The sequence below is a fragment of the Pteropus alecto genome, unplaced genomic scaffold (assembly GCF_000325575.1).
Source record: "Pteropus alecto unplaced genomic scaffold, ASM32557v1 scaffold76, whole genome shotgun sequence".
NCBI lineage: Eukaryota > Metazoa > Chordata > Mammalia > Chiroptera > Pteropodidae > Pteropus > Pteropus alecto.
In genome coordinates, this window is record NW_006443138.1 from 2,147,828 (window position 1) to 2,167,619 (window position 19,792).

At 42.4% G+C, this 19,792-nt stretch overlaps 1 protein-coding gene across 4 annotated transcripts in view; it reads right to left on the reverse strand.

The window, feature by feature from the left end:
* PPM1H (protein phosphatase, Mg2+/Mn2+ dependent 1H) overlaps window positions 1–19,792 on the reverse strand; it is a 257,658-nt gene that overhangs the window by 88,356 nt on the left and 149,510 nt on the right. For all 4 annotated transcript variants that reach the window (XM_015598468.2, XM_015598464.2, XM_025041056.1 and 1 more), the window contains exons 5-6: window positions 19,676–19,760; window positions 4,598–4,716 (exon numbers count right to left, since the gene is read on the reverse strand). In XM_015598468.2, coding sequence (XP_015453954.1) covers window positions 4,598–4,716; window positions 19,676–19,760 — 204 coding nt within the window. The remainder of the gene's footprint in view (window positions 1–4,597; window positions 4,717–19,675; window positions 19,761–19,792) is intronic.

Below are 19,792 nucleotides of genomic sequence, written 5' to 3' on the forward strand. Positions count from 1 at the left end.
CCTGAGATGGCTCGGAGGGCTGCGGATCAGAACAGAAAGCTCACAATGCCAGCTAGTGTGCATCACGCAATAGCAGCTCGACACAAAGGGCTGGGGAGGAGGGGCAGCGGCGAGCACTGAGTGCAAGGCCGAGTTTCTGGCACCAGGACCAATGGCACCAGGCACAGAAGGTGAGAGCTGGGCCGCATCAGGGGCCAACTCAGCTCTGGGGGTGTTGTGAATCAAACCACTGGGCAAACTATCTGAGGAGAGGGGGAAAGGGAGGTGGGGGAGCCAGGGAAGAGGCTGATTTCATTATGAAAGTCCTGATGACAATAACCTTTTGTCCTCTACGCAATCTGGGCCTGCCAAGCTGCTCCACAGTCTCTGAGAAAGCACGAGGGTGGGAGAGAAAGGATCTTTGCCAGGAGGCAACAGACTCATCCTTAATTATGAGACAAGGCTTCCCAGAGCTGACATCCTCTCCCACACTTCCTCCCCACTGCAGACATACCACAGAATGCTGGTATGATGCTCCTCTAATGAAAGCAGGCAATTTTTCTAAGCATAGGAGATCTTGTCCTTTGGGGACCTTCCCTGCCATCAGCACCCCAAAATCACACACAGGCTCTTAGCAATTTGGCCAACGGTCTACCGGGTCAGAGTGAGAACTAGAAAAGTTACTGCCTCAGCAGCTCCTGAAATGCTTCGTCACATCCTCTTAAACCCTAAAGGACTGTCAAAGAGACGCTAATCCTAAGGGACAGAGGTCCTCTGCTTAAATTTATGTCACAGCTCAAAACTGAATAATGATGTCTAATCGCCCTGAAGGAACGTTGACTGGTGCATTGTATCAGAAATCTGGGTTCTAGTCCTTATTCTGACACTTTTGCATTGGCGGGAGCTGAGCAAACCACCTAATCCCTCTGAGCCTCAATTTGCTCAAATGCAAAATGGGAACGAGGAGGAGGAGTCATTTGGCATTTAGCAGTTCAGCAAAGTAGTAAACAGTGTGCACCCTGAAGTGATGCTGTCCAGGTTCACATCCCAGAGCCTCCCCTTACTAGTTGTGTGACCTTAAGCAACTTGGCCTCTGCACCTCACTTTCCTCATCTGCAAAAGGTATCTGGCTCACAGGATTGTTAAATATGAAGAATCACGTAAAGCTCTCACCACAGCAGCTGGCCCTTAGCTTTGCCAGTAACTGTCAGCTAGCCCCATTACTATCATCAGTGGGGAATAAAAGGGGAGATAAACATTTCCACAACTAGCAATTTACTACGAGGATTAAACAAGCAGCTTTGCAACAGGGGAACCCTTTACTTGTTAGAAAGATTTCAGAGAAACAAGTTAATGGGCCAAGGTGAATTCCGAACCAAGAAACAGAAAGAGACTAGGCAAGGGCTTATTTGTCTCCTTGAGCGTGACACATTCCAAACTGTTCACCTTAAACCAATTCTAACAACTTGGTAGTACAGCCGACCAGTCAAAATCTGTGTGTAAATTTTGACTCCCCAAAAACTGAACTACAGTCATCCTGCCGTGTCTGCAGGGGATGAGTTCCAGGAGCCTCACGGATACCAAAATGTGTGAATGCTCAAGGCCCTTACATAAAATGCTGCAGAACAATGCTGTCGGCCCTCTCTATCCGCCAACTCCCAACCACAGATTGAAAATCCTGGTTTTGACAGTTGGTTGAATCCGCAAATGCAAAACAGAGGGATAAGGAGGGGCTGACTGTATATTTATTGAAAAAAATCCACGTATAAGTGGACACGCGCAGTTCCAACCGGTATTATTCAGGGGTCAACTCTAATTTAAGGCTTTTGTGGGAAGAGAGGCTGCTGATCCCTTTCCAAGGAATTGCCAGCCTTTCTCTTGCTATAGACAACTCAAAAAGGCAGCAATTTGTGGTCCCGTGTCTTTAAATCCTTAATAACTGCTAGATCTGAGGTTTTCTGTTAGAGTTTAAAAACATTTTAAAAAGGAATTCATTAAAGTGGGGGTGGGAGTAACATAGGCGGTGGTCTATTTTGGTTTTAAACATCTCAGCTTCTTCCAGCAAAGGTGTAAAGAGCTCTCCTTTTCCTGAAGTCTCATTTTCAAATCAAAAGTAAGAACAGGTAGGAAAGACACCAAGGGGTACATAAATCTCCGCTCATAGCCAAAGCTGAAACGGATCTGCAAATCACGTCTGATGGAAGGCATTCTCAGTCTAGGCTGAGCCTCAGTTATTCAGTGTGGAGTTCCATACACTAAACACAGCCCGCTTACGGACCGTTTACTGACTTAGGGCCATGCCAGGGCTGCATGTGTGTGTAAGAGAGAGAGCAAAAGACAGTACCTGTGTGCATACAAAGTTGGATGTAATCTAGTCCCTAGACTTATCTACATTTTAAAAATTATAAAACGGAGGTAATCTTTAGCCATTTGTTTACCAAATTTGTTTTGGCTGCTTAGATCTTGTTTGCCTTTCTGGCACAGAGCGAACATAAAAACAGTCTTATGTCAAGTTCAACATGTCTCACTCGTATGCAAGTTTCTCGTTCCCACCCTTCCCATCGACCACCCACATCGTCGACCTGTCCCCCTCAGCTTCTGTCAATTACGCCCCCTTTCTTCCTTTCACCCAGTAAGTAGTTGTGGCCTGTCTACTATGTGTCAGGCACAGGATGAGGCATGGGGCTCCCTCTCAGGGGTTTATCGACTAGTTGAAGAGACATATTTAAACAGATAATTGGAGCAATTAATGACTTAACCCCTTATGTTTATCCCTTGGCCTATATCACTTAGTTTCTTTCCTTCTCTGTTTTCTACTTCCATTCCTCTGTTTGGCCCTAGAGACCTCACTTACACATTTCTATGATGTTTTTTTCTGGTTTCTTGAATGCGCTCTCTCTCTTAATCAGGTTCCTTCGAACTCCTCTTAGAACCACCTTACTAGAACACTGCTTTCACCACTCATTCTCTTTCTCAGAAACATACACGAGTAACCTACAGTCCCCCCACGGTAAATCTAAATTTCCCTTACACTCGATTACGTTCTCTTAATACCAGCTTGGTCTGATTTCCCTGACGCTCCTCTTCATTTTGTCATTTTTCTCGCTGTCTCTTAAATCGACTCTGTTCATTTGCGTCGATAATCACGTGAGATGCCTTTCCTTTCATCGTTCAAAACTCTGCAAAATTCAGACCAAACCCCCCAATGCTTTTCTGAACTAGAGAAGCCCTCGCTTTACACTTTTCTGTAACAAGTGCTGATTTGGCTAAGTGAATAAATATGAGTTTACAAAGAACACCCAGGCATTAGGGTAATGACTCTGGGGCACCAAAACTCCAGAACCCTTTCTGGTAAATCCATTTATATTTCAGAGCAGGAGTAAATATTTTAGGCTCTGTGGGTCTTATAGTCTCTACTCAACTGCCCTGTTGTAATGTGAAGGTAGCCAAAGATCGAATGTACACAAATGAATGTGGTTGCATTAAAAAAAAAAAAAAAATCACAGAAAGGAGATGTGGGTGGAATTTGGTTTTTAGGCCATAGTTTGCTGACCCTGCTCTAGAAGAAGAGTGGATGCCGGTGAAGATTTTCTCTTTTGAATGGCAAAGTACAACTGGAAGTGCCTTAGATCATCCCCTTATTTTCCCCAGGTAGCTTAACTGTCCCTTTAAGACAATATGTACCCTCGGAGATTTCCAGCCTAGAAGACATCACCATGGGAATTCAGGCCGTGACCATCTGTTATCGCTATTTTGGTCAATGAAGAAGAGATAATGGAATCTACTTCTTTGCCCGTCTTGGAGATATGGCGAGGAAGGAGTCCACTGTCCCATTATCCTGCTATATCCTCCACACTGGCAAGAGGCTCAACGGTCAGGATCCAGGGCCTAAGGGCAAATCTTCACCCACATGTCTACATTCCAGGCATGATCTCTCATTTAATCCTTATAACCCTATTATGTACAAGTACTTTACCATCATATCTATTTTTCACATAGAAGAAAAAGATGACGTCTTAGTTAATGTCAGCCACCAATACACTACAGAAATAGTCTTGGTGCTTTGTGTGTTTTGGAGCTAAACCACCCCTGCAGAGATTGTTATTTCAATTTGACTGTAATAAAATAATGAGGATAGCTCATTACCTAAAGTCTTTACAACGACTCTTCAAAGAGTATGTGTTTTTTCACTTCATCTGTGGAAAATTGGGCTCATAGCGGTGAAGTGATTTATGCAACTTTGCCTATCTAGAAAGGTCAAAGTTAGGGTTCAAATCCAAGCCAGTCCAGGCAAATAAACCTCTGGCCCGTTCCTTAAAAACCAAGTTTTAGGTGTTTTAAAAGCCCCTGAATGCTTCTTCTGTGTGAACTGAGGAATTACATCAGCTTTGTGGGGCCTAGCGACCCCAAGGAGGACCTCAGAGAAGCAGAGCACTGTGACTCGAGAACTGTGTCCACGTGCAGACAGCAGAGGCGGCATTGCCCCTTTCCCTTCACCACACCCCCGGGTCTCTGGCTGCACCTCCTGACCCAAACTGTGCAAGTGACTTGTTCTGGCGATGACGCTTCCTTCACACACACTGTGGCAGAGCCGAGGCGGAGGGAGGCGTGTTCTTACCAGCCTGTCATATTAAAGTCCCTGTAGAGCATCTTCTTTCCAAGTTCCTTCCTCTGCACTCTCCTTGGAAACTCCAAATGTGTGAACTCATTTCCCAGCAAGTGAGGCTGCATGAATGCCTAATAGCAAAAAGAAAAAAAAAAAAAAAACCACACGTAGATTTAGAAGAAAAAAATAAGACTCGAGGATGTTTTGCAAATTGAGACAGGCCATATTTTAAAAACAAGAAAATCCTTCTCATATTTTAAGAGAAATAGATTTAGGAACCTCAATACAAACAGAATATCAGCAAATAAAACTCACCAACTTAACTTATAAAGGGATATCCCTTTTTTTTTTTGACATGACAGATTAATTGTAATCAAAGACATGTATCCCCCAAGTCATCAGGAAAAGAGACTGAGTTTCTCCCAAGGTTCACTTTTTAAGTCACATCTAAGATGGTTTCGCTTTCCTGAATGGCATGTTGTGGAGGCGAGACAGCTCATCCTGACTCTCAGCCTTGGCTTTCTCCGCTCTCCTCTTGCTCACACTCCTAGTCACCATGGCCTTGCCTTGGAAACCTGCATGCTCATCTTCACCTCAACACAATGGCCTCAGAGAGAGGACTGGGGCTGGAAACACCAGACAGGAACTTTCTGTTGGATGCCCTCCATTTTGCTCTGCAGTAATTTGATCATGTAATTGGAAGACTATTCCAGAGCAGATGGCTTCTTCCCCTCCCCCAAATCCCTGTTCACACTACAAAAGTCTCGAGCAAACAGCCACTTAGGGAATTGCTTTGAAACAACAGTCTCATTGTCATGTTCAAAACTCAGATCCAGCTATCTGTCCAAGAGAGGAAGTGCTCAAGAGCTAGCTTCCCTGCACAGAGGCCACATACCATAAGCAAACCTGCACTACTATGGAGCAACCCCGTACCAAGCCATATGTGTGTTATCAGACCGTGGTGGAATGGATCTTCTCTCTCTCTCTTTCTTTTTGGCATGGAAAAGAGTGGGCAGAGCAAATCATGGCCTGGCACTGCAGGAAAGCAAGGGATCCCTGCCATAGGACAGATGGCCATGTCCTCAGTCTACTGGAAAAAGGCATCTCCCACAGCCTCTTTCCCAGGACCTGACATCGGCAGATCTCCCGCCGATTCTCACAGTGGTTCAGGGGTATTAGTTAGAAATTAGTCATCAGAAGTTAAGTGTGTCGGGAATGAAAGGAGGCAAACTGAACTGTCCCCAGGCTGGTCAGATCTGGCCAGATAACAGAACTCTGAGCTAGAGATTCTGAGCAGGCGAACTGTTCTTACTGTCTGCAGCAGCCTCAGAAGTTTCCAGGGCTGATGGGAATTCTTGATCATCTTTGAGGGACTCTGAAACCTCTGCTGGGTGTGACACTTGGCTGCTGATGGGTATTGAGGACGCTAAACACTGGGTTTTACAGAGAGGTTCCCTGGGAAGGAAGGGAACTAATAACAGGGCAGGTCAGTGGTGTGGGCTTTAGGTGAGACAGACTTGGGTTTGAACCCAAGGTCTGCATTTATAAACTGTGTGATTTTAGTGGGTTATTTAACTTCTTGGGCTTCGGTTTCTTTATCTGTGCATTGAGATTAATTATATATTTGTCTTACACTATTTTAATAATGAAATGATATCTATAATGCACTTATCATGGTTGTCTCTGTTGATAAAATAATTATGTTCATCAAATGATTACTAAGTCTTTTACATCCTGAGTACTGTGCTAAGTGCTTTGTGAGTTCTCATTTCACCCTCGTAACAACATTATGGCAGCACTGGCTACATAATGTGTGGGGCCCAGTGCAAAATGAAAATATGAAGCCTCGTTCAAAATGAAGATTTTTAAGACAGTGACAGCAGAGCATTAAGTGTAGGGGCCCTGTGTGACTGCACAGTCACACAGCCATGAAGCCATCTGTGCTTACAGGGTAGATGCCATTATTTTTCCTTTATTTTGGTCCACCCATTAAAACTAAAACAGAGGCATTAAGTCGATGAACAGCAGCATCTATTATGTACTGTTTATTGTCTCTCAGAACTTTGGGGCTGCATCAGCATGGAGTTTTTCTCATCCCCTCAACTCCCCAGCTGGACTAATACTGATTTAGATGTTACTGTATCAGACATTTGATATACCTTATGTTATTACCCCAACAATACTACAAAGCATGTGTCGCAGACTTAATTTACAAACGAGGAAACTAAGGCCTAGAGAGATTACGGCACCTAGCCCAGGGTTATCAGCCAGGCCTAGTTGGTTGTAGAGCCTGAGCTTAATACCATGCCCATACTCTCATCCTAACCCTTATGTTGGACCCTTAACCTACCCATACATACACAAAAAACCTACCCATTCACATACACACACAAACAAAAATAAATAACGGGGCAACAAAAGGCCTATAATCTTGTCGCCCCTATAGCGTACAAAGTCTAAATTACAAATAGGTATCCGTGAAGACCCAGCTGAACAACAGTACAGATGTGCATACAGCCTGGCCACAAGATGTTCCTGATGTTATTTATAACAAGTAACTGGAAGAAATCATTTAATTATACGATTAAATAAATGAGCATAAATTCCATACAAAAGAATTTGATGCCGCCATTTACAATGATGCTAAAGAGAGTATGTACTGGCATAGAAAGAGCTGATATATTTGCAAAAAAACAGGTTATCAAAAATATGTGTATGTGTGTGAGCTTATGTGAACTGTGTCATGTGTATACAGATCTCTATATTAGACATATATGTATACAGTTGGCCCTCCGTATCTGTGAGTTTTACATTCACAGATACGGAGGGCCAATTGTATGCATTGTCTTACATCATTTTATATAAAGAATTTGAACATCCTCGGATTGGGTTCTGGAACCAATCCTCCATGGATACCAAGTGATGACTATATATAAACGAGCACATATGTGTGTAAATATAAATACGCGACACACTTATATTATTAACACACAGGCTAGTCTCCAAAGGCCATTCCTAAGTAAATTTCTTCGCCAAGCCGAGTGACTAAGAGGGGTGAATATGCAGAGGTCCAGGTGCTTGCTTCCTAACAGGAGCATGAGTGGGCCCTCTGACAGTGCTTTATTCAGGTCCCCTCCTCATGCCCTTTTGTCGGTATACATTTGCCTGGGCAGTTATATCGGTAGACATGCCGAGGCAGATGCCTGCGGGGCAGCTGGAAGCTCCTCAGCAGCTTTGCTACCTGCAGGGGCGGTCTCACCTCTCGCTCTGAGGATGAGCAGGCTTAAATACTGTGACATCTGTAGCCCCATCACATGCAGAGCCTTTCAGGGTCTCAACAAGCTGCTTGCTTTTCCCATAACAATAGGCTACTATATTTCATCGATTCTAAGATTTCCTTTATTACTTGCACCATTATTTTATTATCTCTAAGACAGGGAGAAATAAAAGCTGTGAATTAAATATATACAATGCTTTCTTACCACTTCGAATTTTTATTTTACTTTTTGAAAGGGCTCCTTTAGACTTACATGAATTTTTATTATCTGTTGTGTATATTTAAAAAGGAATGTATAAATGAAGTCAATTGGCTAAAGTTTCCTAAAACTTTTTTACATTTAGAATCCAGCAGCTCTCAATAGTTTTCAACTCTGAATCATCCATGTACATGATTTTCCACATACTAGTGGCCTGCGTTCCATGGGAGCATTCGTTAATGCAGAATTTCTTAAATAATCCACAAAAGAACCACAAGCCTCAAAGCCAGGAGTGCAAAGTTCTTAAATCGGCTTTGCAACTATCTAGAGCCAGCTTACTCCTGACTCCCACTTCAGGAATGTGGCTGAACAAGTTTGATTCACATCTCTCCAAGTACCTCCACACGGCTAGTTGGATTTAAAGAGGCTTAAAGATTGCTTCATTTTTGTCTGCAGGATTTTATTTCAAGAGGCTGGACATCCATCCCGCAAGTTTGGTGCTGCTCTTTTGATGCCTGCACATGCCCAGGAGATGACATCCGTGTCATGCCTGCCACCTGGCAGACAGCAACAATCAGTTGTAAAATATCCCAACTTCAGATATGTCAGAAGATGAAAAACAGTATCTTAGCTCTGAGGAAATATTGTAATATTCATCCCCCATTGGTACTGATGTCACCCCCTCAGATTTTTCTATTTTTATAGTTATTTTTCTTTTTCTTTCGCTAATTGCTACAACACATTCCACATATTGCATGACACATTTTTTTTGGTCACAATCATGCCCACCAAAGAATCTATGTTTATTCCATGTGTGCCTATGACATATTTTTACTGTTGTTTTTTTTTTAAACCATCATCCACGTCCTAATGACAGGCCTCCTTCTTACCAACACTTTCCATACTCATCATGACTGTTACATTTGTCAGACCTGATGGAATTACTGCTGTTAAAGAAAAAAACAACTCAAGAACTAAGTACAAGAAGAGCAAATGGGTGGTTGATTAATGAAAATGAGATGCAAAAATATAACGGGACACATATCTGCTGGTTTTCAGAGGGAAGTGCACTTCTGCTCATTAGTGTATCTTTTTTTGTGCACTACTTACTAAAGTTTGTATATATGGTCTTAGCTCGGGACGTTATATCTAAATATCACAGATTGGAGGGTTTAAATAACAAAAATTTATTTCTCACAGTTCTGGGGCCTGGGAAGTCCAAGATCAAGGTGCCAGCAGACTGGCTGCCTGGTAAGGGCCATCTTTCTGGCTTGCAGATGGCCACCTTCTCACTGCAACCTCACATGGCCATCCTTTCTGATCTCATGCGGAGATACATCAAGCTCTCCGTGTCTCTTCTCATCAGGACACTAATCCAAACAGATCAGAATCCTACTCTCATGACCTCATTTAACTTTACTTCTCTAAAGGCCCTATCTCCAAATTCAGCACATTGGGGGTTAGGACTTTAACATATAAATAGGGCTTATATATGTGCATACACTCAAAATCATCAAAATATTATTAAATGTAACGAGTTTTCTTTTTAATTTACCTATACTCACGAATATTTCTAGCACTGAACATGGATTACTTTTGTTTAAAAAGAAACACTAAAAATTAATTCTCAAGAACACAGTTTTTAAACTGGATTTTAGAAAATTGCTGAGAGGAACTTCACTGGTCTCTTCTTATTCCAGTCATCTGAGGGAATGCTAAAGACACGGGGAAGCGGGCCTGGTTCCAACAATGCAGGGGTCGCCGAAGCCCGCTGCTCCCCGAAGCTCGCTGCTTCCCAACAGGCCATCACAGAACCATCTCCTTTTCAGAAGCAGAGTTGCCCAACAACTTGGGAACTCAGAAACTTCTTCTCAGGGCCTGTTTGGCATTCAAGCGGCTTACCTGGTTGGCGTTGCTTTGTTAGTGGTCTGCCCCCACGGGAAGCAACACCCGAGTCAGCATTCTGGAATCCTGAATATCAAAAGTGACCTTCCTTCTAATTCAACATAAGCAACATACCGAAAGTTTAAAGTCTGTAAAATGTGAGAGCAGGAATTTGTTAGGTTCCTTCCAGCCACAAACCCCAATGATTTCCTGACTCCAAATTTATAAGATTCATGGGTAATTTTAGCATGTTTTACTCCACTGCTCATACCTGGGCAGCTCATAAATGTATACACATGACTACTACACTCCTTCCCAAGGCACATTTCGTAGGGATGCTGGCCTATTAAAAATATGTGAACCTTAACAGAATGAAGTCCCAAAATGGAGCAAGTACACATTAAGATTCCATGTCCAACTTCAAAATAAAAATTCTGGATGCTCTCCTAAATATTCCTTATTTGTCTGCTATGCTGGACATATTTTATCTTCTTCTCTTTGATGACGCTATTTGGATATATGTAGTATGTTAGAAACATCTGCATGGTGATGCAAGTAATACCAGCTATACTTAAATACGTTCGTTATTTTTAAAACCTTAGCTACGCTCTAGGGCCTGGCATAGCACTTAACACAGTAAGCCTCTAAATAAGTATTTGCTGAAAGAATGAATATAGAACATCCCGACCTGCTTTACACAATTGCTTTTAGTGATTTTTAAACTTCACACACACACAAAATACAATACAGCTTTCAATCTTTCAAAAAAGTTAAAACCAAAGTCTAGAGCACATAGAAACAATCTTGGAAACAAGTTACCATATTTTATATTTAGTTAACTTTTTCTAATTTGATACCTTCTTGTAAAACCATAGGTATGTAGGTAGGTAAAGATATGCCATTTAAAACCCCATGATATTTCGCAATCTTAAGAATTTCTAAATAATGTTATGTCTCTTGTCTACTTAATAAGTATGTCAACTAGAAACCTAGAAATATATTTTGTACTAAGATCTAATTTAAAGTGTGCTGCTTGCCCTGTGTGGGGAAAAAAATGGTCTGCTTTTCATATAGCCATTTTTATCCTAAAATTTGAGGCTTTCTCTCAGGAAAACATAACAGAATGCTCTTAACTCAGGGGAGAGTGGTGGAGGTACACCTGTCATTCATGTGCATGCCACAAATGGCACCTGGGGCTGGGCGGAGAAGCTCGGTAACGACAGCCCTTGCAAAACCGAAGACAGGTCACCAAGAGCCTTCTAAGGACTCCGGAGAGCATATGTTTGCTAAAAAGAGGGTAGGACATACCTTTGTTACTTACTTAGTGTCTAGGCAGCTAATGAGAACAAACTTCCAGACACGGTTCTGTCTGGCCAGGGACAAGAGGAAGAGACACCTAACCCGCCATGCCAAGAAATGGCAGGACACCGAGGATGGCGTAGGAGGATCTTCTGAATACTCTCCTCTCTAGTCCTGGGCAGAAGTCAGCTTCCGGGGAAGGGGAGGGAGGTGAGCACCGCACTGGGAAGAAATATAACCATCTCATCCCAGTGAGAGTCTATGAGCAACAGTAGGGAAACAAGTCTGAAGACGAGAGATCTTCTGGAACCTTCCAGGAATCCTCTCACAAGAGCAGAGTGGGTGGATAAAGCGAACCCAGGTCTGGCTGGCTCCAGAGCACATGGACCTGAGCTCCACCCTCCTGGACTGGGGAAGAAGTGAGAGCACGTTGGCAAGGCAGGGAGAACGAGGGTGTAGAAACAGGAACCGGATCCCAAAGAGTGATATGTATGTAGAGGTTATGAAAGGAGACAGCACCAGGCTTCCTGCAGACACTGAGATGGTGGGTCCTGAGGTTACTCAAAAGTACACGCTGGGGGACGTGAAATGCTTCCTTCATTTAAAATAATTTCCTTTTGCTGCCTGTGGTCAGCGTGCCAATGAGCGGTGTCAGCCAATAAGGAGACCATCCCAGGTTTCAGGGTATCCAGCCAAAGGCATTCATGCAACTAACACATGAGTTCCAGTGTGTGCCAGGTACCAGAGACTAGGAATTCAAAGGATAAAAAAAGAGGCCCTTCTGCTCAGAGCTCACACACTAGTGGGGAAGACTAAGGAAGGCTTATGAGTAGAAATGGAGACAGTCCCAGAGGCTAAGGGACAAAGAGTAGGGTATTCAGTGGCTGGGGTCAGAGAAAATCTGAAAGGGGTCTTAACAGCTGGTCATGCAAGAGCAGAGGCAAGGAAGTGGGAAGAGGCCAGGTGTACGGCTCCTAGGAGAGAACAGAGCAGGGCAGAGAAGTGGCAGGAGTGTGGCTTCCTAGGGAACCTGTCCTGCCACTTCACCTTGGGCTCCTACAGGACACCAAGGAGGACCCCTTCTGCAAAGGATAATGTACAGTTAAATAAAGTGAAAGTATTTTTTTTTAAAAAACTTTAAAACGAAGTATAATATACCTACACAAAGTATTCATATCATATGTGTATAGGTCAATGACTTTTTACAAATTGAACACATCCATGTAACTGGTACCCGGTTCAAGAAATAGAACATTACCAGTACTCTAGGGTCAGGAGCCCATTTAATCGCTGCCGCTCCCATCAAAGGAAGCACCATCCCAGCTTTCAGATTGGTTCTGCCCATCTCTGTACTTCCCATGGAGTCCTACAGGCTGCCTCCTTCCCTGGGTGTTAAGCCTGTGAGATTCACCCATGTTGTTGTGTGTAGTTACAAGCTGTTCATTCTCGGTGCTGCACAGTGTTCCATCCTGTGACTCTGCCACGTTTATTAACCCATTCTACTCTCCATGGGCATTTGGTTACTTTCCAGTTTAGGCTACTACAAACAGTGCTGCTGGACACATTCTAGTCTCTCGATAGACATGTGTACACACCTAGGGGAGGAACTGCTGGGCCGTGAGATGCTCAGCTTTAGGAGTCACTGACAAACTCTTTTTCAAAGTAGTTGCTCCAATGGCCATTCCCATCAGAATATGGAAAGTGAAAATACTCATATGTTAAATGGGAGGGCAGATTCCATAACAGGAAATATTTTAGAAAGTCCTCTAACTAGAAAACTTATATCTGAATTAATTTTTAAAATGTTCGGACCTCTTGATATGTGAAAAGAAGTTATCAAAATGAGGATTTTCAGTGTTTAACACAAATCTTAAAAAAAAAAAATCTCTCCTCTTTTTTGCCTTTAAGCGGAGAAAAACCCTCATCAGATTATATGAGAGGCAAACTGGAAACCTTACATTTCAAGAGGATTTATCATGATAGAAAGTCTTAGGTCACATATGAAATGAAATTAATAATGTCAGCCAAACCACTGGTAATCACCAATGGTCAAATGAGATGGCTCCTCCAGAGCCAAGGCTGGATGCCTGATTTACAGGGTAAGAATAGAATACTTCGGTTTGGGTTTAAAAAAAAAAAAAAAAATGAAGGAAAAATGTGAAATGGCTAAGATCGATATATGCATGGGTTGGAGTCTTTCATAAAGAATTCTCTAGTATTAATTTGTCCTGAAAAGTCTTAAAATAACAAGAACCGAGCTTGTATATATTAAGCTATTATAGAACTGAATATTGATGAAATTCTGTCGGGTTTATGTGGATGTCAAGGAAGGTTCACATTTAAATTTCTACATGGGACTATACTGATCGACCAGAGAGAAGTATCATGTCCCTAAAATAACTTTAAAATTGTAAAATTTATATCTTGTGATAAAGGAGTCACATGGAATCTGGTATGCAAATGGACATATTAAACAAAATTGCCTAGATTTGTCAACTCTACAACAGTTTAATGTATAGAATAAGGGGTAAAAAGTATTCATTTACATAAAACACGTAAGGTTTCCATATCCATTTGCCTAATGCTTTTTCTTCCTAAATTAAAATGTGGGGGAAAGGCATTCATTTGAAGAGAACAACTCATGTCAGCAAAAAGGATATGCCTGCATATCTTCAATCTCTTTGCATATGCAAATGAAATTTAGAAATTTTATAAAAGGCCGCCAAAGTGGTCCCAATGGCAGGATGGCCATGAAACAGCTCTTCCTATACAGTTAGATTTGAAAACTAAGAGATTTTATTTTGTCTCTGTTCTAGGTACTGTTATAAGCACATTATAAATATTAACTCATTAATCCTCATACCAATCCTGTGAGGGTGCTGTAATTACCCTATTTCACAAATGAAGGAACTGAAACTTCATTTGTGAAACAGATAGTTAAGTGTTTGCTCTAATAAACCTCGTTGAGTCCTTCCTATCTACCTCTCTCAAAGCATACTTAACTTTAATATATTTAATACAGTTAAAGGATGCATGACATTATCTTGCTTCTTTACACCAAGATCAATTCTTAAGGGACCCTACAGACAGATGGCTCTGGCTTTATGTGCTCAGCTTTTTTCAGAACGTTGGGTTGGGGGACAGAGCTTTAGAGAATCTAAAGATTATATACGTATAGTGACTGTGCAGTAAGACTAATTTTTTAAAGAAGAAAATTTAAGGATACATTCTCATGATTATTTTGTTCAGCTGTATGGAATCCATTTTCTTAGATCTACATAGTAGGTTTATAATGCCTCAACATCAAGTCTGACTCCTCCCACCTGGAATAAACAAAATATCCATTTATATTCATTTTCAGAATCAAGGCTCTGGAAGTGGTGAGGTTCCATTATAAGAGCTAATGTGTTTTAGAATCTTCCCCAACTGCCGAGCAGCGCTCCCAAGAGAGCCAAATATGAGTCCCACCTCTAAAGCCCTGGACTGTGCCATTCAGCGCTCTGAAAATCTCCTGGCTTCTTCATGACATCTGTGTGATCAATGGAAGCTATAGTAAGTACTAAAAATGTCAACCACTTTAGCCTGCCATTTTTCAATTAGAAATTTTGAAACTCGCTTGCAGTTTTGTGAAAGGGGGTTAAGCGGGGATGGGAAAGAATTTTTCTATGACTCAATCATCAGCCAAAGCAGAATGGTGGTGAAGTTGCCTCCTCATGACTAAAGCCAGACTTCCAGACCTAACAACCTGCTCTCAAGGTTAAGTGTGATGTCCAGGCGGCGGGTCAGTCACTTTTACTCACTAGCACACTTGACCCACCTGATTATAAATGGCCTCTGGTCTTAAAAGCAGGTTCAGGCTCACAGAATATACTTTTTAGAAGATAATTCTTGAGCATGAAAAACCCCAGAGAGCCCAGAAACACAATCCTAGCCTCCTGAAACCTTTCCAAGCCCGGTAAGAGGGAAACGGCAGGCAAATAGACCCAGACTCAATGGAGAGGCTGGGAGCAGTTCCAAGGACACAGCAAGAAATCATCTCAGTTAATGCTGCACTTGTGTGTATCAAATGTGTATTTGAAACCCACTTTCATCTCTGCTGTATATTGTCCTTGATGAAAAACAGCTGCAGAGTTGGATTATCTACAAGGATAGAAGTATATTATTTGAAGGTCTGATGATAACAGCACATCTTAATGTAATAAAATCAGAGTTTATAAATATGTCTAGGCAGAATGGAAGGGAAGCCATCACCCTCACACCTACGGGCTATAGAAGTTCCCCTGAGGAAGATCCATTTCTGGCTGTCGCCTGAAGTAATATCCGGTGATATCCCGGAGGCCACAGCATCAGAGCACTAAACTCTACTGAGAATCGCCCACGAACCAGACCGCATTCCCTCCTATCTGGGCCTTGACTCCATCAAAACATGCTACTTAGCTTGGTGGACTCCCTTAAATATTTTATTTCAATCACCCTGGAGACAGTAAAAAAAAAACCAAAAAAACAAAAAAAAACCTCAGCGACAGAAGAAGGCAACGTATTCATGGCTGTGGGACTGTCAGCTCTCCCTAGCTGCTGGGGCAGACGTGCACAGCCCGACCCCTTCATCACACACCTGCCTCATTCTGTGTGAACACGTCAAATCCTCGAGCCTGCTTGATTAATCACTCTGCCCAGGAACCTACGGAACAAAGTTCACATTACCCAGAGAGCTGCATGAAGGGGCCTCCAAGGTCAGGATGCAAGGCCAAACAAAATTAACGTGCCTGCCATATCCATCATCCTGTAATCTGCTTCCAGTTCTATAATCCCCAAGCATCCAGACTGTGCATACCAAGAACATTCCTCGTCCACACAGATCAAAATGGTTCATGTATAAAGGGCTCTCAACCCTCCCTACCTCCAAGAAAATCACTAGCTATTTCTATACGTCGAACAGCCCTGGGACTGCAGACAGCTACCCAAATCAAGTCTCTAAGGCCCTGGAAGTTTTAATAATTCTATCATAAAGGTTTCTTCACACATCAAAAAATATGATTTGACCTAAGAATAAAGAATACATTGTTAACTTTTCAGCTATGTACTAACTTGTTTAAATTGTGTAAAGGACACTACAACTATCATTGCACCAAACTGTTTCACAATTAGTTCAAGGGAACTGCTTTCAAAAACTGAACTGATAAAATCAGACACACTCAAAAATATAAGGTATATACTGTACTTAATATTACTTCTCATTTCAATTTCAGAACATATAGAGAATATGTCAGGGGAAGTATTCCTATACCTTTCACTCAGGAGAAGAGGAGATTCAGAGATACTGTGTAAGGGGCTCGAGTCACGCAGCTGATGCTGGGGCTGGAATAAGAGAAGCCCACATCACACTTCTGTTTTCCTCTGATTGATATTATTTTCGAGATTTTACACTATAAACCTCCTGATTCTCTCAAATACTTTACCATACAGATATCACCACAAGGTTATTTGATGCTATAGATCTCTCAAATTTTTTCAATATAATTCTCTAAAAATACTTCACAAAGATTCACATCATAGATCATGTGAATATTATCACTGGATTTGTCCATTTCAAAGTGTACATTTCTAGACTCCGGTCAGAATAGGAAGTTGGACAACCAAGATAATTTATGTTCCATTCATTTACACCCTTGCTATCTGGGGAGAAAAGTTTTAGTTATAAATTAGGGCAATCTATGTGACTTAGGAGTAAGAATTAGAAAGAATGGGGACAGTGTTCTCACCTTTTAAAAATTCAAACATTAGGCTCACTTCTGTGTCCACACTGATTATTCGAGAGTGATACCAAAATACACAATAATCTCAAGAATATTAGGAGTGATTCTTAAGCAAAAACAAAGAAAAAATATCATCGTGGTTTACAGACCACTAGGATTTGAAGTGGCAAGACTTTGATTCATCAAACAATAACCAAATGATTGCTGCGTGTCACAGAAGAATTCTGCATATATTATTTCATTTAATTTTTACACCTTCCTTCTGAGGTTTTCTATACCCATTACTGATGGCGAAGCTGAGGATCATTGAAGGGCCTTGTTGAAATCACACAGTTATGTGACAACACTGAGATCTGAAGCTACACGCATCTTACTCCAACCCTCTCAAAATCGAGATATTCAGGGATCTGAAAAACGTCAGCATTCCCATCCCTCCTCAATGTCAATGATTTGAGCTCTCTGTACTATTCTTGTAACATGAAAATGCAAAATTATTTCAAAATTTTAAAAAAGTTAATCCATCATTAACCATTGCCTCTAGCAGGAAGACAGGAAATCGTTTTCACTAAGGTGAGAAGGTGATGAAGACAGAATGCCATTGAGGCACAGGAAGCAAAGGCCTGGTGCCCACTGTGATAGGTTTTGGGGGAAGGTAGAGGGGAGAGTACTGTGTGGTCATGATCCAGACGTCAATATGAATACTGATTCATTCTTTCTTTCAGTCAACAAATCCCAATTCAGTATCTCCTCTGGGCTGGGTATTGGCAGTATGAGGTGACTACTAAGTAAGGGGCCTGCCCCCTAAGACTCAAGACAGAAGACAGAGAGCGGAATACACAATAAAATACTATACACCGAAAGCCTCTACACAGTTCTGTGTGAAAACTGGGGACTGACACCTGGAGGAGTTAGAGGAACTAACCCCTGGAAGAAGTGACATTTGCATTGGGTTCTCCAAGAATGAGGAGACGTTTTTCTGGCAGAGGAGAGAAGGGTCATTCAGGCGGAGCATACTCCCAGAGCCGTGGAGGTCGCGGAGATCGCAGTGTGTCCTGGAAAGGGAGGATGGTTCTCCAGGGCCGCAGCCTGGGATGCAGATGGAGGTGGGGTGACAGTGAGATGATGCTGGAGAGGCGGGTGGGAACCACGATTCTGGGTTTGCTGAGTGCGGCTCACATTCTGTGCCTTGTGGGGAGCCAAGGTACTCAGGGGAGTGACAAAGGCTGTGATTAGATCACTTGTGTGGTTTTGTGGAAGATGGACTGGAGAAAACCAGACAGGTGGCAAGGAGGCCAGTTGTTATGAACTCTACTTGGAAGACATCCTGGCAGCTTGAAGGTCCTCAGTGACCCTCTAACCTAGTTCTTCACTTTATAAGTGACAAATTGAGGTCTGGAAAGGTTAAGAGACCTGCACGAAGGTACTAACTGGAGAGTAACAGAGCTGGGACCAGAATGAAGACGTTCTGTGGCTGATGCAGGATCCCTTTCATCTGCCTAGACAGCTAAAGAAAATGAACAGCTCTCAAGTCTGGGCTCCTAGGTGTGGCTTCAAGTTTATCCGCTTGAAAAAAACAACAGGAGGGTTAGAAACCAATAGTCGTTAAAAGAGTGAAGAAATGTTTTCACACTGGTTCTACATTCCTGCTGTTTCATGTACCAGATAACTACCCAAGCAACACAGCGTAGTTATTGAGTAAAACAAACAAAAACACAGACGAGAGAACTGAGGGAAAGGATGCAGCTACCGTCTAAATTAACCAAAGTAATCAAATTCTGGAAGTTCACACATGCTGAAATTCAGAGACGTAAACAAAGTTATTTTTGTGTAGCCTAGATCAATTCTTTCCTAAGAGCAGAGGGTCTCTTATTGGGTCACTGATTTAGCTACGTTGTCCAAAAAGAAAGCCAGTCGGCAAGAAAACGTTTCATCCACAAAACAGCTATTCACACCAAAAGATTCCCCAAAGATTCCCCACCAAAAGTAACCTAGGATGATGACCAAAGTCACTGAACTGAGATTCCAAGAGTAATGCCTGGAATAAAATTAAGTTTATTCTGTTTTCCCCAAAATTCAAATCTTTGAATGAAGCAAAAATTCTCAGGATCTGAAAAACCGAATAGCCCCGCTATAGCCCTGTCATAATTTGACCCCAAAGAGAGCGATCTACACAGAGAATTTATTTTCAGGGTAGAAACAGATTTTCTGACACCTGCAACTCTCCCAAAGGGCCCTTGGGATTTCATATCTAAGCATGAAGTAAGTGGTGTGTCAGCAGGATCTCGGGGCTGCCATCCTTCTCACAATGTGACTCAGACTGAGCCCCTTTGTTTAAATTAAAGTGAGTAGCAGGCCAAGGAAGAAGGTATCGGCATTCTTCAAGCCCTCGTTTCATAGTGTATATACCAAACCATTAAAAGAAACAGAGCATGCTGTGTCTTCTATTGGTCACAGATGGGAGAAAATCAGCCACAATAATAAATTCACGGAGGTGGAGTGTGTCGTCACACACGGAGCCAGGATGTGTGATCCAGAAGGTGTGTGGGGGGAGTTAATACCATATGTCGTCTGACTGCCGTGGGCCTGCTCCCCGTCAACAGCAACGAGCTCCTCCAAAACAGCTCCGACGCCGTCCCTGACACCACGGCGCCCTGCCAAACCTGCATGGCTCTTACCAGGTACTGAAGTCGCTGGCGCTCAGTCTCGGGGGTGAATTCCGAAGACATGGGGACAATTTCTCCATTTCTGATGATTATTGCCCTGGAAGGGTGAAAATGCATTGTCAGCCAAAC